The following is a 27,925-nucleotide window of genomic DNA, read 5'->3' as shown; positions in this document are numbered from 1 at the left end:
ACCTTAGAGCATTCTTGATCATCCACACTCGGTCTTTGCGCATTCGTTTGTCATTCTCAGTGATTCGAGCTCCGTTCTAGTGAGAACTTTGAGATAGTCTTTTGAGCTCGATTCTTGGCCGTGTGTGTGCGCATTTTGCTGTGGATTTGTGTGTGTTGCTTCCCTTCCTTACTCCGTGATTCTTTGTGAACATCAAAAGTGTAAGGGCGAGAGGCTCCAAGTTGTGGAGATTCCTCGCGAACGGGATAAGAAAAGAAAAGTATAACACTGTGGTATTCAAGTTGATCATTGGATCACTTGAGAGGAGTTGAGTGCAACTCTCGTCCGTTGGGACGCCACAACGTGGAGTAGGCAAGTCTTGTACTTGGCCGAACCACGGGATAAATCACTGTGTCTTCTCTGTGTTGAATTCTTTGTGATTATCGTATTGTGCAAGACCTTCTCTCTAGCCACTTGGCGATTATTGCGCTAACACTTAACAAGTTTTTGTGGCTATAAGTTTAAGTTTCACAGGATCACCTATTCACCCCCCCCTCTAGGTGCTCTCAGCGGCCCTGGGGCTGCTTGTCCTTCCGGAAGATGGCCTCAACCGCCTCCTGGCCAGAGGCGAACTTGGTGGCGATGTCCATCAACTTGCTCGCCCTGGTGGGGGTCTTGCGACCCAGCTTGCTCACCAGGTCGCGGCAGGTGGTGCTGACAAGGAACGCGCCGATGACATCTGAATCGGTGATGTTGGGCAGCTCGGTGCGCTGCTTCGAGAATCGTCGGATGTAGTCCCGGAGAGACTCTCCCGGCTGCTGTCGGCAGCTTCGGAGATCCCAGGAGTTCCCAGGGCGCACGTACGTGCCCTAGAAATTGCCGGCGAAGGCTTGGACCAGGTCGTCCCAGTTGGAGATCTGCCCCGGAGGCAGGTGCTCCAGCCAGGCGCGAGCGGTGTCGGAGAGGAACAGGGGGAGGTTGCGGATGATGAGGTTGTCATCGTCCGTTCCACCCAGTTGGCAAGCCAGCCGGTAGTCCGCGAGCCACAGTTCCGGTCTCGTCTCCCTCGAGTACTTTGTGATAGTAGTCGGGGTTCGGAACCGGGTCGGGAACGGCGCCCGTCGTATGGCGCGGCTGAAAGCCTGCGGACCGGGTGGTTCGGGCGAGGGACTCCGATCCTCCCCGCTGTCGTAGCATCCCCCACGCCTGGGGTGATAGCCTCGGCGCACCCTCTCGTCGAGGTGGGCCCGACGGTTGCAGTGATGGTGCTCGTTGCCGAGGCGACCTGGGGCCGCAGGCGCTGTGTTGCGCGTGCGCCCGGTGTGGACCGAGGCTTCCCGCATGAATTGGGAAGTCGCAGCGCGATGTTCCGAGGGGTACCCCTGCCTTCGGGAGGCGGAGCTTTCGGCCCGTCGGACCGCGGCGTCCTCCAGGAGATTCTTGAGCTCTCCCTGGATACACCGCCCCTTGGTGGTTGACGGCTCCGGCATCGCGCGGAGAAGCATTGCCGCTGCAGCCAGGTTCTGGCCGACTCCACTGGAAGTGGGTGGCGGCCTTACCCTGACATCGTCGGCGATGCGGTGCTGGATACCCTGGGGTAGATGACGCACTTCTCCGGTCGGAGGTTGGCCCGTCCATTCCTGCCCGATGTCCCGGCGGATCGGCTCAAGTGTTCCTGCTCCCTCGTCGAGCCTGGCCTGCACCCCGCGGATTTGCTCGAGCTGTGGGTCATGACCCCCCGCCGGAACGGGGACCACAGCTAGCTCCCGAAGGATGTCAACGCGAGGCACAGGCCTAGGGAGATCTCCGTTCTCTGGCATACCAAGATGGTTGCCTTCGTTGGGACCCCCTAGATCGACGTGGAAACATTCACGACTTGGGCCGCAGTCCTTGTCGCCGAGGCTGCGGCTACCGTCGGAACAGTCGGAAAAGCAGTAGTCACACGCGGTCATAAAGTCCCGCATGGCACTGGGGTTACCAAGTCCAGAGAAATCCCAACAGAAGTCGGGCCCATCTTCTTCCTCGGACCCCGAGGGGCCGTAGGTCGAGACGGCCGTCAGCCGGTCCCAGGGTGACCGCATACGATACCCCAGAGGGTTTGGACTCGCCTCTACGAGGGCGTCCACCAAAGCGAAGTCGCTTGGTGGGTCGAGGCTGAATCCAAAAGGCGTGAGATGGAAACCGGTTGGTACCTCTTGGTCGACGGGCGGTGACGAAGTCACGTCAGGAGCTGACTGCACCGTCGTCTCAGGTACGAGGGTGACGCCCAGCAAGTCCTTCGCGAGCGTGCTGGCGTCGTCCGTTAGCTTGGGGTTGGCGTGTTGTGGGGAGACGGCGCTCGTCTTCGTCTCAGACGCGAGGTCGATGTCCGACGTGCCCCCCGTTGGGGCGCCGGCGCCGTCGACTCGCTCGACAGCCGACGAGGTGCCGCCTCCTGCTTGGCCTTGGTTGCCCCGCCTCCTCCTCCGTCGACGGGGGAGGGGACGGGGCGAGCTCGAATGCTGTTCTTCCACCACGAGGGGAAGACGTCGTCGGTTCCGCCGCCGACGGGCGGGCTGTCGGCCGCCATTGTCGCTGTCGCGCGGCGGGGGAAGGAGTATCATGTCGTAGCTGCCGTCGAGGGACATGAACTCAAGACTCCCGAAACGGAGTACCGTCCCAGGCTGGAAAGGTTGCTGAAGACTGCCCATCTGGAGCTTGACGGGAAGCTGTTCGTCAACACGCAGCAGGCCCCTACCTGGCGCGCCAACTGTCGGCGTTTCAAACCTGTGGTGTCCCTGGACCGACAAGTAAATTATCACCACGTGCCCCAGCCCAGATGGGTCGGCGCGAGACGGAGCGCGAAGGGGGGAAGAAGCCGGAGGGAGACGGGCGTAAGAGGTGGAATCCCGCGGCCTTCGTGTTTGTCCCGCGCCCAGGTCGGGTGCGCTTGCAGTAGGGGGTTACAAGCGTCTACGCGGGAGGGAGCGAGCGACCTCACGCGAGCGCTGTCCCGTCCCTCCCCGCGCGGCCCACCCTCTGCAAGAGGGCCCTGGTCCTTCCTTTTATAGGCGCAAGGAGAGGATCCAGGTGTACAATGGGGGGTGTAGCAGTGTGCTAACGTGTCTAGCAGAGGAGAGCTAGCGCCCTAAGTACATGCCATCGTGGCAGCCGGAGAGGTTTTGGCACCCGGTTCGTGTGGTGTCGTGGCCGTCGGAGGAGCGCTGGAGCCCGGCGGAAGGACAGCTGTCGGGGCTGTCGAGTCCTTGCTGACGTCCTCTTGCTTCCGTAAGGGGGCTGAGAGCCGCCATCGTCATAGAGCGTGCGGGGCGCCATCATTACTTGTCTGGCGGAGCGAGCCAGATGGGACGCCGGTCTTGTTCCCCATAGCCTGAGTCAGCTTGGGGCAGGGTAATGATGGCGCCTCCTGTTGACGTGGTCGGTCCGTGCCCTAGTTTGGGCGAGGTGGAGGCTCCTCCGAGGACGAGGTCGAGTCTGTCTTCCAAGGTCGAGGTCGAGTCCGAGCCCTCGGGTCGGACGAGGAGGAGACCGTCGGCTGATGCCAGGGCTGAGTCCGAGCCCTGGGGTCGGGCGAAGCGGAGTTCGTCGTCCTTCGGGGCTGAGCCCGAGTCCGAGCCCTGGGGTCGGGCGAAGCGGAGTTCGTCGTCTTCCGGGGCTGAGCCCGAGTCCGAGCCCTGGGGTCGGGCGAAGCGGAGTTCGTCGTCTTCTGGGGCGGAGCCCGAGTCCGAGCCCTGGGGTCGGGCGGAGCGGAGTTCGTCGTCTTCCGGGGCTGAGCCCGAGTCCAAGCCCTGGGGTCGGGCGGAGCGGAGTTCGTCGTCTTCCGGGGCCGAGCCTGAGTCCGAGTCCTGGGGTCGGGAGAAGCGGAGTCCGTCGTCTTCCGGGGCCGAGCCCGAGTCCGAGCCCTGGGGTCGGGCGAAGCGGAGTTTCCCATGGAGCCTAGGGCCGGACTTGGCTGCTGTCAGCCTCACTCTGTCGAGTGGCTCAGTAGTCGGTGCGGCGCAGGCGGCGCTGTCCTCTTGTCAGATCGGTCAGTGGAGCGGCGAAGTGACTGCGGTCACTTCGGCTCTGTCGACTGGAGGGCGTGCGTCAGGATAAAGGTGTCAGGCCACCTTTGCATTAAATGCCCCTGCGATTTGGTCGGTTGGCGTGGCGATTTGGCCTAGGTTGCTTCTTGGTGAAGACTGGGCCTCGGGCGAGCCGAAGGTGTGTCCGTTGCTGGAGGGGGGTCTCGGGCGAGACGTAGATCCTCCGGGGTCGGCTGCCCTTGCCCGAGGCTGGGCTCGGGCGAGGCGTGATCGCGTCCCTCGAATGGACCGATCCTTGACTTAGTCGCACCCATCAGGCCTTTGCAGCTTTGTGCTGATGGGGGTTACCAGCTGAGATTTAGGAGCCTTGAGGGTACCCCTAATTATGGTCCCCGATAAATAGTTTCCTCGTTCTTAGAGAAAAACTAGTCGGTTGCCCGTGCGTTGCGACGGCTTACAACAATACCCACCAAAAAAATTTCAAGATTTTTTATTGATTGTCTCCGCTCTTCGTATATTTTTTTGATTTGGCTAACTGATGTTATTGTTTACTCCATCCAATATGTCTTGGTACAAAATGATCAATGAAGTGAGTGATTAGAAGAGAGTTCACAACGACTGACTGAACGGACATAGATTATAAAATGACATAATTCCACCATATAAAGACAAAATAAGAGAAAGTTTGTGAGCTCAAGTTTCTAAAATAAGTTACATGAACTCAAACTTATAAAAAAAATAGATCAAAATATGGAGTGATTGCTAAAGTCAGACATCAATAAAAACATGATGCGCTCCATATAAATTATGATACTTCGTAGCAATTACTAACATTTAAAACCAAAGTGTGATAAATCGGTGTTGCTCCATCCAATTTAGCAACCTCAAACACCATTGAGTCTATTGCGTCAATGTGGTCTCAGAAACGACATAATGCTTGCAAAAGCCAAAACGTCGTGCCGTGCTTGGCTGTAGCCTCGACCCGTAGTGCTGGCCCGGCCCGACACGATTATATATTTTTATTTTATAAAAAATGTATATGCATATATATAATTTATATTCAATATTAAAAACATCTGAACATGATGTTCTACTGATTAGACAGCTTTACCTAGTGTCTCTCGCCCTTCTTCCATCAAGGCATGAGTTTAAACCTCACATTCTGCACCGTTTTTTAACATTTTATGCTGATTTAATAAAATGGACCGACGTCCTAATGGGCTGGCCCGGTACAGTCAGCAGGCCGACATGACGTGCCTCGGCCAGAGTTGTGGCCCGCGGGTGTCTGGCCTGTGCCGGGCCGCCGTTTGACCATCTATATAGGCGTGCAGCGAATTAAATAAAATAGTTGTGAGGAGTTATTTGTAAAAAGATAACGCGTGACAACCGTTGAAACTGGTGCTTTAAGTATACTAGTCGGTTGCCCGTGCGTTGCGACGGCTTACAACAATACCCACGTAAACTATACATCAAAAAAAAATTCAAGATTTTTTATTGATTGTCTCCGCTCTCTGTATAATATATTTTTTGATTTGGCTAAGTGATGTCATTGTTTACTCCATACAAATATGTCTTGGTACAACACGGCCAATGAAGTGAGCGATTATAAGAGAGTTCACAACGATTGACTGAATGAACAGAGATTATAAAATGACATAATTCTATCATACATAGACCAAATAAGAGAAAGTTTGTGAGATCAAGTTTCTAAAATAAGTCCCATAAAGTCAAACTTATAAAAAAGATAGATCAAAATATGGAGTGATTGCTAAAGTCAGGCATCAATAAAAACTGGATGTGCTCCGTATAAATTATGCTACTTTATAGCAATTACTAACGTTTAAAACCAACAAATAAACTTTCATTTTGTTGTTAGTGTGACAAATCATTGATGCTTCATCCAATTCAGCAACCTCAAACATCATGTAGTCCATTGCGCCAATGTGGTCTCATAAACGACCTAATGCTTGCAAGAGCCAAGAACGTCGTGTCGTGCTTGGGCTGTAGTCTCGGCCCGTAGTGCTGGCCGGGCCCGACACGATTATTTTTTTATTTTACAAAAAAAATGTATATACCTATATACAATTTATATTCAATATTAAAAACATCTTAGTGTGATGTTCTACTGGTTAGACAGTTTCACTCAGTGTCTCCTGCTCTTCTTCCATCAGGGCATGGGTTCAACCCCACCTCCTGCACCGTTTTTTTGACATTTTACGCTGATTTAATTAAATGGATCGACGGGTTAACAGGCTGACCCGACACAGTTAGCAGGCCGGCATGACGTGCCTGTGCCATAGTTGTGGCCCGCGTGCATCTAGCCCGTATCGGGCGTCGTTACGCTGGTTTAATTAAATGGATCGATGGGCTAACGAGCTGGCCCGACACAGTTAGTAGGCCGACATGACGTGGCTGTGTCATAGTTGGGCTCGTGTGCATGTAGCCCGTATCGGACGTTGTTTGGCATCTATAGACGTGCAGCGGATTAATTTGAAATAGATGTGAGAGGTTATTTGTAAAAAAATGACGCATGACGTCCGTTGAAACTGATGCTTTAAATATAGTATAGATTATAGATTATAGATTATAGATATAGATTATAAACTACTTGAAAGATCTTTTCGTTTTTAAGTTGGCGGTACGGTATGCATATCTAGCGCACGTTCAAGTTATTCAATTTGTAGACTATTTAAGGCCTGCCTTAGTGGGCCAGATCAGGGCTCATTCTCATGTGTCGGTCCTCAATTTAGTCCATTTAAAATTAGGGAAATTTGGATCCATACCATTAAAAGATCACCACTTTGGATCCATACCATTACTATCTCACTTACATGTGGGTCCACATGAGTCAATGACATATGAGGTCCATGGTATATATCTAAAGTTTGGATCTTTTAATTGTATAGATCCAATTGTTCCTTAAAATTACGACTCGCACCCACGGACCCACCAACCACGCCGCCGCCGGCCGGCCACCTTTCTCCATTCTCCGTCAATCGTCATCCTATCCGATCCCCAACTAGGCAACTACTCCGTCTCACGCCTCTCCTGTCCCCTCTCGCCGCTCTCGCCCCGCCTCTGCCTCCGCCTCCGCCTCCTCCATCGCACCCAGCTTTCCTCCCCACCCCACCGCCACTCCTACCCCGCCACGTCGTGTAGTCGCGGCGGCGGATATGCAAGCCGCCGCCGCCTTCAACCAGGCAGCCTTCACCGTCCGCTCGCTGCATCGCCCCCCGAGGCCCCTCCATCTGTACGCTCGGCTCATTTCCATCCTATTGACGTGTTAGCTAGCCAGTTGTTAGTTTTCGCCTCCACGTGCTGATTAGTTCAAGCGTCGTGGGTGAATTTTGCAGAGCTGTTGCGGAGGATGCTTTTGCGGGGATAAGAGGCGCGCCCCTTACACGGCCCCGGTGCTGCGGGAGCCTCTCTGTCGGCGTCGGCAGCTACGACAGCGGTAAGGACGGAGAAACCGTAGACCCAGTTAATGTCGTAGCTGCTACCTTGCTTATCTAGGAAGCTAAACTCGGGAGGCATTAGCATTACAAGTATGTTTTAGTTTATCTGGTTCAGAATAAATAAAAACAATTGAACATTATCCTAAAGGAAAGAGAGATACTGATAGAGAAGGTTTTGATTTGTGTACAAGGGGGTGTTTGTTTGGGATTATAATCCACCTAGATTATATAATCCAACAATTTTTGAACTAACTTTTAGTTCAAAAGTTGTTAGATTATATAATCTGGATAGATTATAATCTCAAACAAACACCCCCTAAGTGTATAACCTCCTGTTACCAAATAAGCTTCTTTCAGCCTAAAAGATGCTCAGTAGTTTTCCGAAGGCAATCTATGTGAATAATTTATCATGCCACCTTTTTGTTGACCGTAAAAACCTCCACATAGTCTGCAAAAATCATTTCTTCTGGTCAACTCTGTTGTTCTGTGAGATAAGAGAAATGTCGAGACACAATTTGGCCTGTGATATCCACAAATGTTACCTCCTTGGGAAACCATTAGTCACCTGTGTCCCAGCCCTATTTGCGACCCCCCCCCCCCCCCCTTTTTTTATTTGGTGAATCTAGGATATGGTTACTGGCTGATAAGAACTGTTCCCCTCTGGACTCATTGTCCTGATAAGATGAAGCAAGATGAAATCTAGGTACAGAACCTACTTTTCACTTTTTTTTTATAATGAAACTTACTTTTCATATTGTGAGGCTGGGGTTTGACCTGTCTTTGTTTATTGAGGCTCTGCAGAAATCTAGGTACAGAACCTACTTTGCCATTCTTTTGGTCTGCAACTGTTTCTAGGGCCAAAGCGTGTTAATACTGACTTAGGGCCAGTTTGATTCTTGACCTGGCCACACCACATGCATGGTGATCAAAAAGTGCGCCAAACTTTTGGCGAGAAGGGAGAAAAAGCACTACCACTACACAACTGTCTTTGTCAATATGGCATGCTGCAGGTTGCCGCAAGTTAGATCGCAAAACAAACAGAGGTTAATCATAGGTGCAGGCGTGCAGCGAGTTCCGGCGTGCTCTGGACATGAACCAAACACACCCTTTAGAATTCTGAAAATACATTTTGAATTATGTTTGGCTGTTCTTACACTTAGATGGGAATGAGCGCTGGCTCGTTCTGTACTCTGTAGAGCGTTCCAGTTGAGAGCAACACGGCTCGAGCCTGGTGCCCACCTCCTTTCTTAACATATTTCTAGTACACCCTGGCCTATCTTAAAAAACACTTTGGTGAAGTGAAAATCTTGCAATTGAAGCTTCTTGCCTACCATATCTCTAGTGGTGATATTGAGTTAGCATTTAGCAAAGCTTAGCCTGACGTGTGATTAGTGAACCTTTAATACATGCTCTTAATACACATTTTGGGTGGCTAACAGTTAATTTTCTTTAGTTTTTTCATCATCATGGTTGTTATTTCAGTTTTTTTAAGCTGGAAGACTGTCTTCTGTTTTGTCCTGTTGGTTGTTTTAGTACCAGCATTAGCTACTGTATCTGCAATGCAGTTCACCTATATATGTGCATCTGCAGAGCACACTCCAGTATTTCCAAGACAACAATCATGGGATCCCTACAAGCTTCTTGGTGTTGATCAAGATGCATCTGAAGAAGAGGTCCGGAGTGCACGGAATTTTCTTCTAAAACAATACGCCGGATATGAAGAAAGTGAAGAGGCCATTGAAGGTGCTTATGACAAGATAATAATGAATAGCTACACAGACCGTAAGAAATCCAAATTCAATCTGAAAAGCAAGCTAAAAGAGCAAGTTGAAGGATCCCCATCATGGCTTAAGGCACTGTTTGGATATTTTGAGGTGCCATCACTAGAGATCATTTCAAGGAGATTTGCCTTTTTTGCGTTCTTTGCCGGGTGGAGCATTGCAACTTCTGCTGAGACTGGGCCTGCCTTTCAGGTATGCTTGGATTCATTCGGATAGCTACCCAAATGCTGTTTTAAGTACCGAATTTATTAAATTTAAGATGTTGCTCTCCCTGCATCATACATGTTCACTGAAGGCCAAAACTGTATGTTTATTTAAGGTCGTAAGTTTTGTTGTCATTAAGGTTATGACTTTGTACTATCTACCTCTTCCTCTATAGTGCCTCTCCAAAAATCACTGGTATTCAAATATCTGACTCAGATCTTTTCCCTTTTGATTTTAGGATTAGAACAATGAAACTGGAATCATATATAAGATGAAATTTTGTGCTGTTATCTTTTCCCTTTTGACAGCTTGCTTTTGCAGCTTGCGATGTCACTCGCCTCATGCATATACTTCCTCAATGAGAAGATGAAGAATCTTGTCAGGGCGTCCACCACAGGGTTAGTGGAGCATTTGCACTGCATACTGTCTTAGCGGTTACTAGTCATGCCCCAGGTTTTAACTTGTTTGTTTTTTTTTTCCAGGTTCGGAATCTTTGTGGGTGGCTGGATCTTGGGTTCTCTTCTTGTTCCAGTGATCCCAGCTTTCGTCATCCCGCCTACATGGTCCCTTGAGCTCCTTACTTCGCTGACAGCTTATGCTTTCATGTTCGTGGGTTGCACTTTCCTCAAGTGAAACTTAGCAGCAGTTCACCAAGTGGAAATTCCTGCGGTCATCACGAAGGAAATTGCTCTTGCTAACATCTCCACAGCAGATCCCAACTTACTGATAAGCGGCCTGCTTCACAATTTTTTTTTGTCCGAGAGAGTATGATGATCTTTACGTTATTGTTGTTGTTGTTACATGTATAATATAACATTTTAGCAACCAGACAATTTCGATGGATATTGAAAAGGGATACACGTTGGATTCTTCCACATCTGCCGTACGGAATCCTTGTTTGTGGCCAGGCATCATGACATGATCGCTTCATCTTTCTCCAATCCATCAGCGGATCGCCGGATTAGTGCGCTGGAGTAGTCCTCGTACCGCAGAAGTCGGTCACCGTCGACGACGAGCTCGTCCATCGCCCGCACCGTGGCTGGCGTTGTCCCTGGACCGGCAACCGAACAGCACCGAGAAGCGTTCGCGGCAGCTAGGCGTCCGGACGCGGTGGAGGCACGCCGGCACCCGCCCGTTGGTGACGACGTACGCGCGGCATATCAATCGGGGAGATCATGACTGATCGGAGAAGAAAGGTCTGGATTGATCCGTACGTACGTACGTACCCTGAACTGCTCGCCGGCGACGAAGGTGACCGTGTCCGGGTCGCGAGGGTCGTCGGTCCAGCTCCCGTCCTTGGTCTGCACTGCAGCTCGAGGCCTTCCACGTCGTGCTGCACGATCCCCGTGACCATGGTGTCGTCGCGGTGCTCCTTCATCGACATGCCGGTCCCCTTGTCCAGAGGCGCGCCGTAGCGCGACAGCCGCACGCCCTGGGTGAGCGACTCGAGGTGGCTGCCGACGCTCCTCTCGTCCCAGACGCCGAGGCCCTCCAGCGTCATCTTCTCCACCATTCCGCGACAGCCGCACGCCGTGGGTGAAGCAGCCTGTGCTGGCGATGAGGCCGTCGTCATCGGCTGAACAGGGTCGTCCATTTCGCCAGCGCTTCCAGCGTCTACGACATCTGCTTCTTTCAAACAACAACTACCTCACCAGCGGACCAGAGGGTAACATTTTAGAAGCACCAACATGCAAACCATCACAAATTACATGCTGGTACTCAAAGGATTCAGGAACTAACAGAACAAAAGAAGATCTCCAACTCTATGGGTGCAGAAGGTACCAGCGCAAACAATTAAGAACTCGAACTCTGACCATCCCATACTAAACACCTCTAGAATTGGGTTTGGGAGCTCGTTGCTTTGGAATTCATTCAAAAAGGTCACTCATCAGGAGGAACTAATCGGCTGGGGCAACACAAGTTTGTCATTTGAACATCACAATATGATAGGATTTAGAGCAGTTGTGATATATACCCCCCCCCCGACCTGATGGTTACGGTGATTTCAGGACTTCATGTACATTGTACAGGAAATAGTGACCCCTTGATGGAAACAAGCTTAAGAGAGTGTTTGGTTACTAGAGACTAATTTTTATTCCCTCCATTTTATTCCACTTTAGTCTATAAATTGCAAAATATGGAAACTATAACTCTATTTTAGTTTCCATATTTGACAATTTAGTGACTAAAGTGGAATAAATTGGAGGGACTAAAAATTAGTCTCTAAAACCAAACACCCCCTAAGTGGGTGTTTGGTTTCTAGGGACTAATTTTTAGTCCCTACATTTTATTCCATTTTAGTTCAAAATTGCTAAATATAGAAACTAAAACTCTATTCTAGTTTCTAAATTTGGTAATCTATAGTCTAAAATGGAATAAAATGGTGGGACTAAACATTAGTCCCTACAAATCAAACACCCCTTAAGGACATCCCCTTTGAATGCCTCGAGTCCAATCCATATAATGCTGTGGCACATCAGCACATGGATATGCCAACACTTACCCTCTAAAAACTGGAGAAGGAAAAAAAGGTCCAATATGCTTGGTAACACTAAGACTGCACTGAGGACTACTGCATCAATAAGTTACAGGAAGCTAAGATTGGCATTAATTAAGATGGCTTAACACTTTACAAAAGTTACACGAAACTGAAAAATTAAAGGCACCAAAATTCAAGCTAAACGCAACTCAAACCTAGGAGCAGGGGCGGAGCCAAGGGGGGCCAGCAGGGGCCATGGCCCCTCCAAGGCTGTGACACATACAAGAGAATATATATGTAGTTGAAATTTTGTGTGTAAATATATATACTCTAAATTTTATGCAGCGCAATTAATCAAAAATTTAATATAGTTGTTAGTAATACATGATCCATAACTCTAGTCTAGTATGTCAACCAAAGTCTAAAGGAGACAAAAAAAAGATAAAATATTCGTTAAATGACCAATCAATGCATTAAACGTCAAACCTAATTCGCCTGCAGACGGTGATATCTGAACCTCAACTTTTATACTTCGTCGTATTGTCTGGCTAGGCAGCTGCCGATTGCCACTGACCACTTGACTTATCTCTACCATAACCCCACAACCAAAGTCCAAAGAAAGTGATCACGCGAAGCAGCGGAATGAGCGGCAACAACTTATATACATACTATATTAGATCTTGTGGATAATAAAATCTACACATTTCAACTAAAGTTGTCACCTGATAACATTATACAATGTTTTTACTATACAATGTTTTTTATAGTATTGATGAATTGGCTGGCCCCCCTTATATCACAATCCTGGCTCCGCCCCTGCCTAGGAGTGCTCGGATCATCTGAGTCATCTGAGCTAGATCCACGTGGGAGCACTCCGCCATGAAGGTAGGTGGCCTTGTCAAGAAATACATAATTTTCATTATTGTCAAATTGATACTACAGATTAATAACAAATTATATATTTTAGGGTAAACATATTCAAACAAGTGTATACCGGGCGCCATAGGGCCCGTGACGTGCGCCGAGCCCAAGAACGCGCTGCACGCGCGGCAAGCACGTAGGGGTAGCGGCTAGGAGGGAAAGTAGGAGATCTTTTAGCTATTTTGGTTAGTCCTTAATTAGTGGAGTTTGTTAGGAGAGGAAGTAGGAGATCTTTTAGCTATTTTGGTTAGTCCTTAATTAGTGGAGTTTGTTACTCCTTTTGGTTGAGCCGGAGGCTATAAATCTGCTGTAATCAAACACTTGGAGGCAAGAAAGATATTACCATCTAATCCTCTCTCTTTTTCTACCTAAGCCCGCGACAGGGGGAATAACCCACCGACGAAGAACGGCGGCACGGGGGGTATAACCCGGCCGGCCATCACGGGCAGCGGCTACGATCTACGTAGCCGAGGTCCTCCTACCCTCAGTCTCACTGCCCTTGACAACCTGGTATCAAAGTCTCGTCAATCTCTTCCACCACCTCCACCTAGTCTTCCACCGCAGCCTCTCCACCATTCTAGCCGCCGCCTCCATCTCCTTCCTCTTCGTCCACGGCAAAGTCCACCCCGTCAACCATGGGCGATGGTGATCAACCCACCATGGCCGAGGTGATGACAATGCTCCAGTCCCTGACCACCGCCATGTCGAAGATGCGGACCGACATGGCGGGCATGAAGGACAAGGTCGGATTGTCGACCGACTCCAGCACCCACCATGACGGCCAGCACCACACGGATCACCCCCCCGCGGTTCCAGAAGATGGACTTTTTGCGTTTCGATGGCAAGTTTGACCCACTAATTTTCATCAATCGGTGCGAGTCGTATTTCCGCCAGCAACGCACCATGCCGGAGGAGAAGGTGTGGATGGCGTCATACAACCTAGAGGATGTGGCCCAACTGTGGTTCATCCAGCTCCAGGAGGATGAGGGCAAGGCGCCATGGGGGCGGTTCAAGGAACTCCTGAACCAGCGCTTCAGCCTGGTGTTGGGTCCGCCCCACTGTTCGCAGGGGGACGGTCGAGGAATACTCCAATCGCTTTCAGGCGCTCCTCCCTCACGCTGGCCGGCTCGCGGAAGGCCAGCACGTGCAGCTCTACACCGGTGGCTTCTGCCACCACTCAGCCACCATGTGCGCATCCACGCATCGGAGACCCTCACGGCGGCCATGAGTCTGGCACGGGCGTTGGGACTAGTCGAGTTGGACCGTCTCAACTCCGCCCCCGGCAAGGCTGCGCCGAGCGCGCTCGACCCACCACCCGCGCCACGTCCAGGCGTCTTGGTGGCCCTTCTTGCGCCCATCCAACCAGTGCTTGTGGTCCAAGCACTGCCAGCACCCCAGACGCAGGCCCTGGCACTACCGGTGCCACCACCACCACGGGGCGGGGGCAAGCGCCTCTCGATGGAGGAGCAGGCGGAAAGGTGTCGTCTCGGCCTCTACTATAACTGCAACGAGCCTTACTCCCGTGGCCACAACAGAGTCTGCCGCCGCATCTTCTACATTGACGATGTTGAGCTGGCTGAGGACGAGCCCGCTGAGGAGGCACCCGTCTACTCCCTCCACGCCGTCGTCGGCGTTCCAGTTTGCGACACTCTCCAACTCGAGGTGTAGGTGGGCGCAACCACGTTGATCGCCCTCGTCGACACGGGCTCCACCCACTGCTTCATCGGCGAGGCGGCAGCACAGCGGGCCGGCCTGCCCGTCGTGCCTTGGCCTCGGTTGACTGCGACCGTGGCCAACGGTGAACGAATCGCTTGCCTGGGCGTTTTGCGTCAGGCGTCCATCGTCATCGACAGCCGACCGTTCGCGGTCGACTTGTACATCATGCCCATGGTCGGCTATGACCTGGTGCTAGACACTCAATGGTTGGCTACCTTGGGTGATATTGTCTAGAATGTGGCCACCGGGACCATGGAGTTCACAATGGCGGACCAGCAGGTTTGCTGGCGCAGCGTCGCACCGCCGACACCGCCGCACATCCACTATGCCTCGGTGACAGAGCCCCTCCTCGACGAGATGCTTGCATCCTTCACCGACGTGTTCGCCGAGCCGAAGGGCATGCCTCCCGCGCGTGGCTGAACGCACCACATCATCCTCAAGACGGACACCGCGCCGGTGGCAGTGTGGCCCTATAGATATCCGGCCGCCCATAAGACTGAGCTGGAGAAGTAGTGCGAGACCATGATCGAGAACGACATCGTCCGGCGCAGCGACTCCACATTCTCCTCACTGGTCCTCCTCGTCAAGAAGCCGAACGGCTCATGGAGATTCTGCGTCGACTACCGCGCCCTCAACGTGGTGACAGTCAAGGATGCATTCCCGATTCTAGTCGTCGATGAGCTCTTGGATGAGCTCCATGGCGCCAAGAACTTCACCAAGCTCGACTTGCGCTCGGGGTACCACCAAGTGCGCTTGAGGATGGAGGATGTTCACAAGACGACGTTCCGTACACATGACGACCTCTATGAATTCCTGGTGATGCCGTTTGGAATCTGCAATGCCCCCGCCACATTTCAGGCGCTCATGAACGACATCTTGCGGCCGTTTCTTTGCCGGTTTGTACTTGTTTTCTTTGATGACATCTTGATCTACAGCAAGTCATGGGCCGACCACCTGCGTCACCTTCGCGCCGTTCTTAGCGAGTTTCGTCGACACACCCTCTTCGTCAAGCGCTCCAAGTGTGCGTTCGGGGTCGCCTCCATCGCCTACCTCGACCACACGATCACGGAGGCTAGGGTGGCCATGGACTCTGCCATGGTGCAGGCCATTCACGACTGGCCAGTACCTCGCTCGGCGCGGGCGGTGTGCGGCTTCCTTGGGCTCGCGGGATACTACCGCAAGTTCATCCACAACTACGGCTCCATCGCCGCGCCGCTCACCGTGCTACTCAAGAAGGAGGGCTTCGCATGAGTACTGAGGTGGCCTCGGCCTTCATCGCCCTCAAGGAGTCGGTCACCTCGACGCCGGTGCTCGCTATGCCGGACTTCAACAAATCCTTTGTCGTCGAGTGAGACGTGTCGTCCCACGGGTTTGGTGCTGTTCTCATCCTGGAGGGGTATCCGATCGCCTTTTTCAGCCAGCCGGTGGCACTTCGATATCAAGCCCTGACAGCCTACGAGCGTGAGCTCATTGGCTTGGTCCAGGCGGTGCGCCACTGGAGGCCATACCTCTGGGGCGTCGTTTCATCGCCAAGACAGATCACTACAGCTTGAAGTATCTGCTGGACCAGCGCTTGGCCACCATTCCACAACGCCACTGGGTTGGCAAGCTGCTGGGCTTCGACTTCTCTATCGAGTACAAGCCGGGCGCGACGAACGCCGTCGCCAACGCACTATCCAGGCGTGACACCGGGGAGGGAGAGCTCCTTGCCCTCTCTGCTCCGCGCTTTGACTTCATCGACAAGCTCCGGCAGGCCTAGCTGGATCACCCGACCCTTGTCGCTCTCCATGGTGAGATCACAATGGGCATCCGACTAGCTCCCTGGGCGCTGGTGTACGACATGGTGCAATTTTTAGGGCGGTTGTACATCCCGACCGACTTCCCGCTGCTACAAGAGATCGTGGGGGCCATACATGAGGATGGACATGAAGGCATACAACGAACGCTCCACCGGCTGCACCATGACTTCCATTTTCCTAACATGAAGCAAGTTGTGCAGGAACGGGTGCGTACATGTGAAGTCTGCCAACGCTACAAGTCCAAGCACCAGCACTCGACGGGTCTCCTTCTTTCGCTGCCAGTTCCCCAGGGCGTGTGGACTGATGTCGCGCTAGACTTTGTGGCGGTGCTTCCACGGGTCCGTGGCAAGTCGGTAATCCTCACCGTGGTGGATAGGTTCAGCAAGTACTGCCATTTCATTCCATTGGCACACCCGTACTCCACTGAATCCGTCGCCCAAGCTATCTTCAATGACATTGTCCGCCTCCATGGTGTTCCACAGTCCATGGTCTCCGACCGGGACACGGTGTTCACGTCGACGTTCTGGCAAGAGTTGATGCGGTTGATGGGGACCAAGCTGCAAATGACCACAACGTTTCACCCCTAGTCCGACGGGCAGTCCGAGTCGGCCTACCGCGTCATCCTCATGTACCTACGATGCTTGGCAGGAGACAGGCCGCGCAAGTGGCTCCGGTGGCTCCCATGGGTAGAGTTCCTCTTCAACACGGCGTACCAGACGTACCTGCGGGACACCCCTTTCCATGTGGTCTACGGGCGGGATCCTCCCTCTACCCGGTCGTCACACCCGGATTTAAGGAACAAAGCCGGGTGCATCTCATATATGTGCCAGAGAAGACAACACATATAATAACAGAGTGCATAGAGATAAATGTCATAAATATCATAAATGTACTTATTACATAGCGGAAGTCTTACAAAAATAAATGATAAAATAAAGCGAACTATATATTATTCCCTGGCGCCACAAAGCTGACTGGGAGACGCCACCTAGATCAAGTCGAAAGCCTCAGTGTTAGGTGGCTCCTCTTTGACCACCTGTTCTTCTCCAGTGGGGGGTGTGAGACAGCAAGAGTGAGCTCACATACGTTCATAGCTCAACAAGTCGTGGGGAATAATGTGCATGAACTCACCAAAGGTGGGAGTTCATGTGAAGTGTAAAGCTGATCAACAAAATAAAGGCTGAAGCTGAGCATTGCTTTTATAAATTGGTCAAAATTTTATTAGTACTTACTAAGTATAACTAAATACCAAACCTAAGTAAATATAAGTAAAAGTAATAATAAATAATCCCAATGCGAGGCAAATGACAAATTGAGTTTTAAGTCCATTAATCAATCATGTGAGGGTCCGAGTTGCTCATGACCGTGAGCATGGCTAGTATACCAGTTTTACACTCTGCAGAGGTTGCACATCTTTACCCACAAGTCATGTTACCCATCTGCCAAGAGACAGCCAATCCCATACACCTCTACCGAGGAGGCGAGGCAGGGAAACACTACGAGGCCTTTACAAAGTTCCACTAGCTTCAGAAAACCTGCTACATTTATAGGAAGCTCCAGTGCAGGAATCCCTCGCCTGACCGCCATCGCAGCAAAATCAACCCAAGGACCTCCCTACACTGACCACTCCCCTACTGCCCTTGCCCCTTTCGGGTAAGGTAGTCATCCACTACCTTTCCTAGTTAATCAGCCAAGGGCATCCCATACTACCCTTGTGGTAGCATTGTTTTCTTGAGTGGTCGCTCCATGTTCCCATTAACATAATGATCTTAACATGAACAATAGTAATAAACAGATAATAAAAGTGTAATCATGAATATTTTATCTCCATACCCAAAACCACATAAAGCAATAGCATGTACTACCCAAAAATATTCAGTGGTAAACAAGGTATAAAGATAGCCAAAATTGGGGTAACCTATTGGATCCCATAAAAATTAACCTATGCAGATCATTATGAATAATAAGAAAATGATTCGGTAAAAATAAGTGATCAAGGGCACAACTTGCCTTCAATGAGCTCCTGCTCAGCAACTTCTATCTGCTGGGCACCAGGATCCTCAGTAGTTTGCTTGTCTACTCGCATCAACACAATACATACATAGTATAGCACAAAATTAACATCACACCAAACATGTAAATAAAATACACAATAATAATCTACACATTAAACTAAGATTCTAGGAATAGGAATCATTAATTTTGGACTTATGGATTTTAAGTTATGAATTTCCAAAGGTTTTATGTGCTTGAAATAGGATAAAATGAGAAATTAACTTTCTTACTGTTTTCATGTCAAAACAGAGACTTTAGGTGATAAACAATAATATTATAAAGTTATAGAAATTTGAATGGATCAATTTGAAATTAAAATGAATTAAATATGAATTTTCCAAGTTTCTAGAATTTATTTTGTATTAAAAACCAATTTCTATATTTATTTCTCTGTTTTTATTCTCCTCTGGACTGGGCATAAAATCTCAGAAAGCTCGGGGACTAACATAAAAATATTTCCGAGTCTGAGATCACTATCGCCGAGGACGGCGGGTCGATTTTTAACTTAGCCAGGGACTCTTTAACAAATAAGCCCAACGAAGAGGTATATGTGAATCCAGGCCGTTGGATTAGAAACCGAGCGCCCAAATTAGATTGATATGCACCCGAACCGATATCCACTGGTTATCGTCCAATGAGCAATCAACGTTGGGCATTTTATTTACCCATGAGTCATCCCGATTCGTCCGATCAGATCGGACGACTCAACTTGCTCCCCATGAATCGCTATGACCCGTTTGATCCCAGCCATACATACCCCATCCAACGGCTAAATTGCGTTCCTCCCCCGATCTAATCTCAGCCGAGCATATCCTCATCAACGGCCCCAGATCCTTCCCTTTCCTCCATCCGACCCGAGTACGGTGGCGGACAACCATCACGACGGCGCCATCACCGGAGAAGGTGAACCCCGAGCTCCCGTGCCTGAAACCCTAATCCACTAGGTGCTACACTATCACAGGGCTAGAGTAAAAACGACGCAGGGCTTACTCACCGGAGACGGACAACGGGTGAGCACAGTCGCGGTGTACGACGGTGACGCGACTCCGGCGAGAAATTCCCGAGTCCCCCGAGGTTCTTAGCCTGAAATGAGGGCTCCTGTAGCTTCATGGGTTTCCAGAGAACGCCCTCGACCACACGTGCGGACCCGAGCGTAGGTACGTAGGAGAATCACCGACAGTGGGCTCAATTTCTTCGCATGAGACGCGGCGGCGTAGTGAAAGGTGTGGGAACTGGCGGTGGAGGAATAGGAGCACGAGCCGGCGAGGTCGTGGGCTCCAATATTTGTAGGCGTGACGGCGCCAACGGACTCCGTAGCTTATGGCACGACACGACGAGCACGGAGGAGCGGGTGGCACGCGGAGAAGAAAGAGGCGAGCGGGTCTTCCGGCTGGTGCGTGGGGCCCACGTTGCGGTGACACACAGTGAGTCTGGCCACCCAGGCCCGCCAACCAGTGAGACGTTGAGCGCGAGTGCGATGTACCAGCTGACCTGACACAAGGGGCCCAGGATCGTGAGCGCCCGCGGTGGGACTTGGGCTGGCGTGAGGTGGAGCGAGATGGGCCAGAATGGCATTCCACGACCCAAGTAGCTTTTTATTCTTTTCTTTTTATCTTTTATTTTATTTTCTCTATTTCTAAGTTCAATTTGAATTCGAATTCAAACCTGTGCCAAATTTATTCTCTATTATTTTTTATGAAATTAAGAAGTACCAATTCTGAAAATAAAATTTTTCTTTATATTATATACTCTCCTTTTCTTTTATCCCCATTTCCTTTAATTCTTGACCTCATTATCATTATTATATTTTTATTCATTTATTATTATTACATTAAATGCACAAACAAAACTCCAACAAGATGCACATTCTCTTATTTTAGTATCATTTGTTTTAATTAATCACTCTTAATTATATGTATGCTCTTTTTATGATGAAAATATGGCACACAAAATAAGGAAATCACTATATATTCCTTGTATATAATTTTGAGTATTACAAATCATACCCCCCTTAACAAGAATCTCGTCCTCGAGATTTAGGAAGGACTAGGGAAAAGATGGGGAAAATCTATGCGAAGATCTTCTTCTTTCTCCCAAGTTGCTTCATCTTCTCCATGGTGACTCCATTGCACTTTACACATTTTGATCACTTTACTCCTTGTGACACATGTAACACCCCTGGTGTTACTAGCACTAAAACTTGAGCATAACATCATGTGCAATGACATTTCATATTGATTGTCACACCTAGAATGCATTCACTAGGTAAAATTTCAAACAAGTTGTGATGATATGAATTGATGTGTGGTTAACCCTAGGGTAGGATACTTAACCCTGAATTAGGGTTTAGAGATGAAAGTGAGCCAAAATGAGTAAAAATCTTAAGAGACATTAGAAATGTTCACAAGATATCAAAGTTGATGGACTTTTGTGGCACAAAAACCCTATTGTGCCTAAAACCCTAAAAACAAACCCTAGAAACCCTAATTGAAACCCTAGGGGGTAGATGTAAATTTGGTGCACTTTTTGACTAAAGTGCAAATACCAAAGTGATAGAACACCACAAATCATGTGTTTTTCACATTTGTGAATTTGCAAGTTAAATAGTGGAATTTGGACTTATTTGCAAAAAGTCTGAATTCAGTTGAATGGGATCAACTTTGGAGCTCTATATCTCAAAATTCTTGAGGATTTTGCTCTAAATCAATATAGCAAACTTGTAGAGCTATGTAAAGAGAACAAATTTGATTAAGTGAGTAAGTCCTAGCACTACGTAGAAGTGGGAGAAAAATAGACCTGAAGTTGGTCTATTGGTCGAGTATAACTCTAAAACTAGACTGACACTGAACCAGGACCAAGTTTGGGAGATATTTTGAGTATGATCCAGTGAGTGTTTGAGTATGGTTGCTATAGCAAGATTAAAGCTAGATTTTGGGACAATAACTTTGTTACAGGAAGATTACTAAGTTGTTACATAGAAAATGGAGAACAAGGCTCCACAAATCACGCTGTCAGAACAACTGAAGATGTTGGCCATGGTACAGTGCACAAAAGATCTTTAGATTAATCCCCCTCACCGCCGGTGACCTTGCGCCCAGATTCACGCCGGTTGCCGTGATTCGTGCTAGGTGCGTAGTGGATATCAATGGGGAAGTAAAAAGATCTCGTGGGGGAGTGGATTTGGTCGCGGGGTGAAGCTTATCAACTGCGCCTGTAGCCGTGCGACATGGCCGGACCGTCGGTGTCGCCGTGGTACTCCGGTGACCTCAATTATGTCACGCCGTAGCTCTTTACCACGTAGTAGTAACCGTGGCACGCCTAGGCTTGCCATTTTAGAACCGTTGCACCGGCGGGCGCCATGACTGAGCCGCCAGTGACTCTTCCCTCCCTCCGGTCGCCAGCACGCCATTCCAAAATTAGGAGCCACCTCCCTTGGACACTATAAATTGAGCATACCACTAGCTCCGTTAGGTAATCACAAAGCCAGAGCACCCGCTCCTGCCTCCGATTAGCCACCATAGCTCTCTAATTCTATCTTCCCCCAAATCGGGTTTCCGCACCACCGTGAACGCCGCGTTGTGGCCAGCTCTCTGCAGGTCCGTTCACGCCCTCCTCGCTCTTGTTTCAGCACCCTTGTGTGCTATGGATGCTTATCGGCCCAACCAATTGGACTAGACCACGTTAGATCATCGGGAACACCTTGGATTATCCTCAGTTTGTGCCATCACCGTGGACAGAGAGATTTAAAACTCAAATCGTGCAATTAGTTGAGGGGATAGTGTCACCAAGGGTGGAATTAGGTGTCAGCTGAGCTAGGGGTCCGATTAGCCAACGTTGTGAAGAAATATGAACGGAGGGGCCTAACTGTGAATGTCAGTGACACAGAGAAATAGTGCTCATGACTCTTTATTGGTTTTTCAAATAGCCAGGGTCATCTATGCTAACCTGGCAACGGGGGCACGCGCGAACGCGCTTTCGCCTGAGCGTGGGCCGTATTGGACTGGTTTCAGCCCGATACTATTCCTTCTTTCTCTTTTTCTTTTTCTGCCAGACTAAGGAAATTCGTAGTAAATTCTAGAAAAATGATACAAATATGAGACCAATTTTAGTGGACTCCTAAATTTCTATAGTATTTAATAAAAATTGTTCCAAGATTTTAAGTCCTAACCCGGAATTATTTAACAAATATAGGTGCTTAAACCTATACTTTTTTTAATTTTAGAAATTAGTTGATAACCCCAAAAATCACAAAACTTTTTAGATAAGCCTAATTTGGTACTTAGAATCCATATGTGAAGTTTGACATGTTTTGGACATTGTTTGATTCCCAAACCCAAAACCCTAGCCTTCTAGGTAATAATTGCCTTATGGAAATGGAACACTGACTTGGAAAACCCTAGTTTCCCTGGTGCACCGTGAAGGAAAATTGTATTCAAGACTCAACTTGATGTACCTTTATTATCATTGCATTTTGATAACTGTTGAAGAAGAGGAGACTGCCGGGAAGAAATAACTGTTAAAGAAGAGGAGACTGCACCATCAACATTAACTCCACCTGCCGGGAACTATTTTTATTTTGATATTTGTGGAATAGAGCCCGACTCCCCTACAACACATGGCAAGCCCCGGTGCATTTGCCACCTCCTTGCTGTTTTAAAATCTTTATCACCTTATATGATGCATTAGGTGATAGGAGTTGTGTGCTAAACCAATTGCTGCATTTCCTTCCTTGGAATTGTTTACCATTCCTTGTTTACCTGTTTTATTAAAAGGTTTTCTGATGCTTAGTTCCGCTTTATAAAAACAAATGTTTTGTTTTAAAACAAAAGGTGATGCTTCACACTGGATGGGAATGTTTTCGAAAATAATACTTGATGGTGGATCCATCATGACCGTGATGGGTTCAACATCGGACAAGATGTACCTCTGTCAGGTACAAAACTTTGGGTTGAAAATAATACAACTGAGACCGGGCAGGTGACTTGCACGAGAAGAGAGTCTCGGTGTAGTGTCTCCGTCTGAGTCGATTAAGGACCGTACCGATGTAGGCCTGATGATCGAGGACCTTTTAACTGGTCACATGCCTCATCGTGGGTAAGCTTTGCCTCGGGCAGACTAATACCAGAAAGGCCAACACACAATGGGAGTGGAGAGATGGCGAGAGTAGCGTGTACCCTCCATGGCAAGAGGCTGGACGGTGGTGTATCTGTGCTCTCGGTTGGCGTGATCCCGTTCTGGTCTTAAGAAACCCGGTGGCGAGTTGACATATGCAAGGGTCAAGTGCCACATATGTCGTGTGATTGGAGATCCCCAGCTGGGTACTAATCGATTCGGATCGCTGTTACTTCTCGGATATGAAGACTTGGTCACTGACTTACACATAGCATTCTAGTGAACTAAAAGGATTGATAAAAGACGACTAGTGCAGGTCAAGTGTGTGAACTAGGGTAGAAAGAACTCTAGTTATAGGTAATAACTTAACATGCTAATAAAACTAGATTTTTAAGGATCCACTTTTAGTAAGCATTTCTGCAAAACAGAATCTTTGATACTTGATCAGCCTTACCTTGACTCCCTCAAACGAGCATATCCTTTAGAGTCTTTTCTTTTGACGGGTAAGACTCGTGAAAGTACACTCCGTACTCAGGGTTTTCGAACCCATGTTGTTGTAGGTGAGGAAACAACAGACTTTTGCTGTTTTTGTTCTAAGGTGGTGCCCAAGGAAGAACCTCAGCTGTGAAGTCGCGGGAGGATGTTGGCCTCCCACTTGAAAAACAATATACTTTTATGCGGGAGGGGTTTTTGCCTCCCAAGTCTGGATTTGTAATAGCAATAATACTCTTTCTCTATATTTGAATGAATGTAAAGTAAGTTATTGTAATTGCTTTCACTATTCTTTCCTCCGATGTGATGTAATATCTGCGTGACGGGTGAAGCGCTCTTGGGCGAGATAATGAGGATACAATTACCGAACTTGTCGAGTGATTACGTGCATCTATAGGGTTGTCCAAGGTCCGTAGGACAAGGACAACTGTAGGTGGGCCTAATAACTTGGGAGGTTCCGTCACAGCTGGTATCGGAGCGAAGCCCATCTGTTCAGATATTATGAAACACTTCAAAAAGAATTTTCAAATACTTATTTTGAAATATTCTTTCATCCTTACCTTGCCACTTTCTGGAAGCTCTCATCTTATAAGACCAGGTAATAGATTGCAATATATAGGAAGTTGGGGATCAACGAAGGTTGATTCCGTAATTATTGGGTTATGCATGCATCATGTTTAAAAATTATACTAATAAATCTTCCCCTCTTATGGAGATATGGCACGTACGAGGAAAACCGCGCGCAAGTCCACTGGACCTTTTGGCGTGCCTCATCATCAGTTAGCCCCCAGACATGAAGGAAGCAATAGCGGTAGCAACGATCCAATCGGAGACTTGGAAGCCAAAGTGGAACAACATCAGATGGAGCTATGTCACCAAAATAGGGTGTGAGCACAGGACAGTCAGCGCATAGCTGAATTGTCAACTAACGTCAGGCGCTTGCAAGACGAGCTTTCTGAACGGGATTTGGCGGTTGATTGGGCCGTCAACTCACGTTCGGTTGCTTGGGACCGCAAAGCAAAAGCTCGAGCTCGTGTGACTGAGCTTAGTGTGGCCCTCGACAGCCTGCAAGTATACTGCAATACTTTACATGAGGAAGTACATGTACTATATGCTCGACTGCACCCGGACGTACCTTTCGACGCTGCTACAATGGGAGTCGGACTGTCGGGAACAGCAAACAAAGGACTAGATGAGGAGTTGGACCTTTTTAAGCCCCCTCCTTCCATGAACTTGCTGACGAACGGTCACCTGCAGCAGGAAATGGAATGACAAAGGATGATGAAGACTAGAAAAGTATAGTTTAGATACTATACCTATGTAAAATAAGTAATGAAGTCAGGTTGTACGTTGGAGTCTGTATAATTACATTTTGGTAATGTAATATGATGGTATGTGCTGACATGTTATATTTTTCCCAAATGTCTCTTTGCCTCAGATGCCATCACGGACTCGCGCGCACGACAGTGCGGGGACTTCTCGTGGTCGGGAAGGTACTCCCAACCCGCCGCCTATACCACCGATACTGGCCGAGGCTATCACTGCCTTGGTCAATGCTATTGCAGATAATACCCGCTTCTTACGCGAGATGGCGGGTAATCAGTTCCAGCAGCATGGCGGGAGAATTCCTCCACAAGGACCGCGTGAAACCTCGTATTTGGAATTCTCTGAGACGCATCTCCCACTCTTTATTAAAGCAGAAGACCCTCTAGAAGCTGATGAGTGGATAAGAGTAATGGAGCAGAAGTTTGGATTGGTCCGTTGCACGGAGACACATAAGCCATTATTTGCTGCCCAACAACTGTGAGGGCCTGACAGTACATGGTGGGCGAATTTTGTAGCAGTTCAACCGGCTGGACATCAGATCACCTGGGAAGAATTTAAGCTGGCCTTCCATGAGCACTATGTTCCAGAAGGAGTGCTCCATATGAAGCAAGAAGAATTTATCCGGTTAAAGCAAGGGGGAGATACTGTCATGCAGTATCTCAACAAATTCAATCATCTATCCCAGTATGCCATCGACCAAGTAAATACTGATTTGAAGAAAAAGAATTGTTTTATGAGGGGACTCAACGATAGGCTTCAGAGGAAAATGGCCACCTGCCAGGATCTTACTTACAGCAGAGCTATCAGCACGACATTGGTCGTAGAAGCCAAGAACACAGGCCAAGGAAAATCAAAGGGATTTGGAGGTGACAGGTCTAATCAGGGACCTGAGAAGCGAACCAGGTTGGTAATCCAACCTTTTAATCAGAATCGTTCTTCACCTGGTCCACCCTCCTATCCGTTCAAACAACCTGTTTTCATTCGTCCTACCACTGCCCCCACTTCTACAAATCAACCGAGTGCCCCTGGTACTCGTTTCCCCGCTCTTCCTAGTTCTTCCACTAGATGCTTTAACTGTGGAAAGTCCGGACACTTTATAAAGGACTGTCCGTACCCAAAGCAGAATAAACTCAACAATCAGCAGAACTCTAGGAGCTCCAATCAAGGAAAGGGGAACATAGCTAGTACTTCAACGGGCAAAAATGTCAAGAAAACAGGATGAATATATTATACTCAAGTGGCAACAACACCGGAGGGCGAGCCGGTAATGATGGGTATGTTCCTTGTTGCCAATCACCCAGCAGTTATTCTCTTTGATTCTGGTGCTTCACATACTTTCATAAGAAAGAATTTCATGGAAAAGCATTGCATTGGTTGCACTGAATCAAGGGAAGGATTTATTATCCATTCACCTGGGGGACAAATATTTACTAAGGAAGTAGCCTTCCATGTGCCAGTAACATTGGCCGAACGGGAATTTCCCACCAACATGATTCTTTTAAAAGGCCAAGACATAGATGTAATTCAGGGCATGAATTGGTTAGCCCAGCATAAATCTATCTTCAACACTGATTTAAGGACCATCAAGTTGAGCCATGGCCATGAAAAGATTCTCTTGTCCATCCCTGTAGCTGTCCCAGTGTAATACCCACTTTATAAGAAAATCTAAAAGGAGAAATTATATTCCTTTAAATACATGTGTGTCATTTCTATTTATCATTTCATGTGAACATCTCATTTAAAAACAAAGGATTAATAAAAGTCGTTAAATGGTGCATCATGCTGAGACTTTATCTTGTGTGTATTTTGTGACAATATAAAATAATGTTGATAAAAATATATTAGTAGCCAAGTTGGAAATAAATATCAAATTGGAAACACTAGAATTTGAGGAGGAGAAGCATTAGCCATCACCAAATAAATTTCTTAAAAATAAATCAATTCATCTCATGCCATATTCAAGTTGAACATTTAATTTGTAGACAGGTTTGCAACTGAATTCGAATTTAAATTCAACTTGGAGTTTGAAATGTGAAAGAAGTAGGAATAAGAAAAGAAATACCACAAAAAAAAACATAGGAAATAAATATATATATAAAAATATTTCCTTCATCCCCAAAAATTTAATTTGACACATTTTATACATGTGCAAACCTATAACTGAAATTCAAAGTTGAATTTGAAATTCAAAAGGGAAAGGAAAATCTAAATTTAAGAGAGAAAAACAAAAGAAAAAGGGAAAGACAACTTACCTGGGCCACGGCTGCATTTTTGGCCCATCAGAGGAAACCCTCTGCGCAGCCCACTAACCGCGCGCCTCTGATGTCTCTCTGACACGTGGGCCCCGAGTGCAGGCCTCCTTAGCGTGCCCCGCGCTGGTTGCTTCGGCTGTCATGCGGGCCCCACTTGTCTGTCTCCCTCCGCGCGCGTTCATTTTCCCCGCCACCGATCTGTGGGCCCATCGCGTCAGCTATTTCTTCTCCCACCTGCGCAACAAACCAGGGAGCAATGTCCGCACGGAGCTCGCGGGTCGTTGCACCGAACCGCGCTTAATCCGCAGGACCTCACCGGTCGGACTCCG

At 48.5% G+C, this 27,925-nt stretch overlaps 1 protein-coding gene and 1 pseudogene across 1 annotated transcript; one reads left to right on the top strand and one right to left on the bottom strand.

Annotated features, from left to right (window-relative positions):
* The first annotated feature begins 6,906 nt into the window (after positions 1-6,906).
* LOC100282903 (dnaJ domain containing protein) lies at positions 6,907-10,350 on the top strand. The gene is made up of 5 exons (NM_001155809.2): positions 6,907-7,254; positions 7,358-7,458; positions 9,050-9,432; positions 9,766-9,842; positions 9,927-10,350. The coding sequence occupies exons 1-5, from the start codon at positions 7,178-7,180 to the stop codon at positions 10,075-10,077; spliced, it is 789 nt and encodes a 262-aa protein (NP_001149281.1). The 5' UTR covers positions 6,907-7,177; the 3' UTR covers positions 10,078-10,350.
* Positions 10,191-11,388, bottom strand: LOC103653437 (uncharacterized; annotated as a pseudogene).
* Positions 11,389-27,925: the final 16,537 nt, after the last annotated feature.

Source organism: Zea mays, chromosome 4 (genome assembly GCF_902167145.1).
Source record: "Zea mays cultivar B73 chromosome 4, Zm-B73-REFERENCE-NAM-5.0, whole genome shotgun sequence".
NCBI lineage: Eukaryota > Viridiplantae > Streptophyta > Magnoliopsida > Poales > Poaceae > Zea > Zea mays.
This window is presented reverse-complemented; position numbering and strand designations above follow the sequence as displayed.

What these genes read in the sequence shown, in the direction of transcription:
- LOC100282903 (NM_001155809.2), top strand. Translation starts at nt 7,178, where the DNA reads ATGCAAGCCGCCGCCGCCTTCAACCAGGCAGCCTTCACCGTCCGCTCG. An exon ending in CCCCCGAGGCCCCTCCATCT is followed by an intron (nt 7,255 to 7,357) that starts GTACGCTCGGCT and finishes TGAATTTTGCAG; the next exon opens with AGCTGTTGCGGAGGATGCTT. An exon ending in GTCAGGGCGTCCACCACAGG is followed by an intron (nt 9,843 to 9,926) that starts GTTAGTGGAGCA and finishes TTTTTTTTCCAG; the next exon opens with GTTCGGAATCTTTGTGGGTG.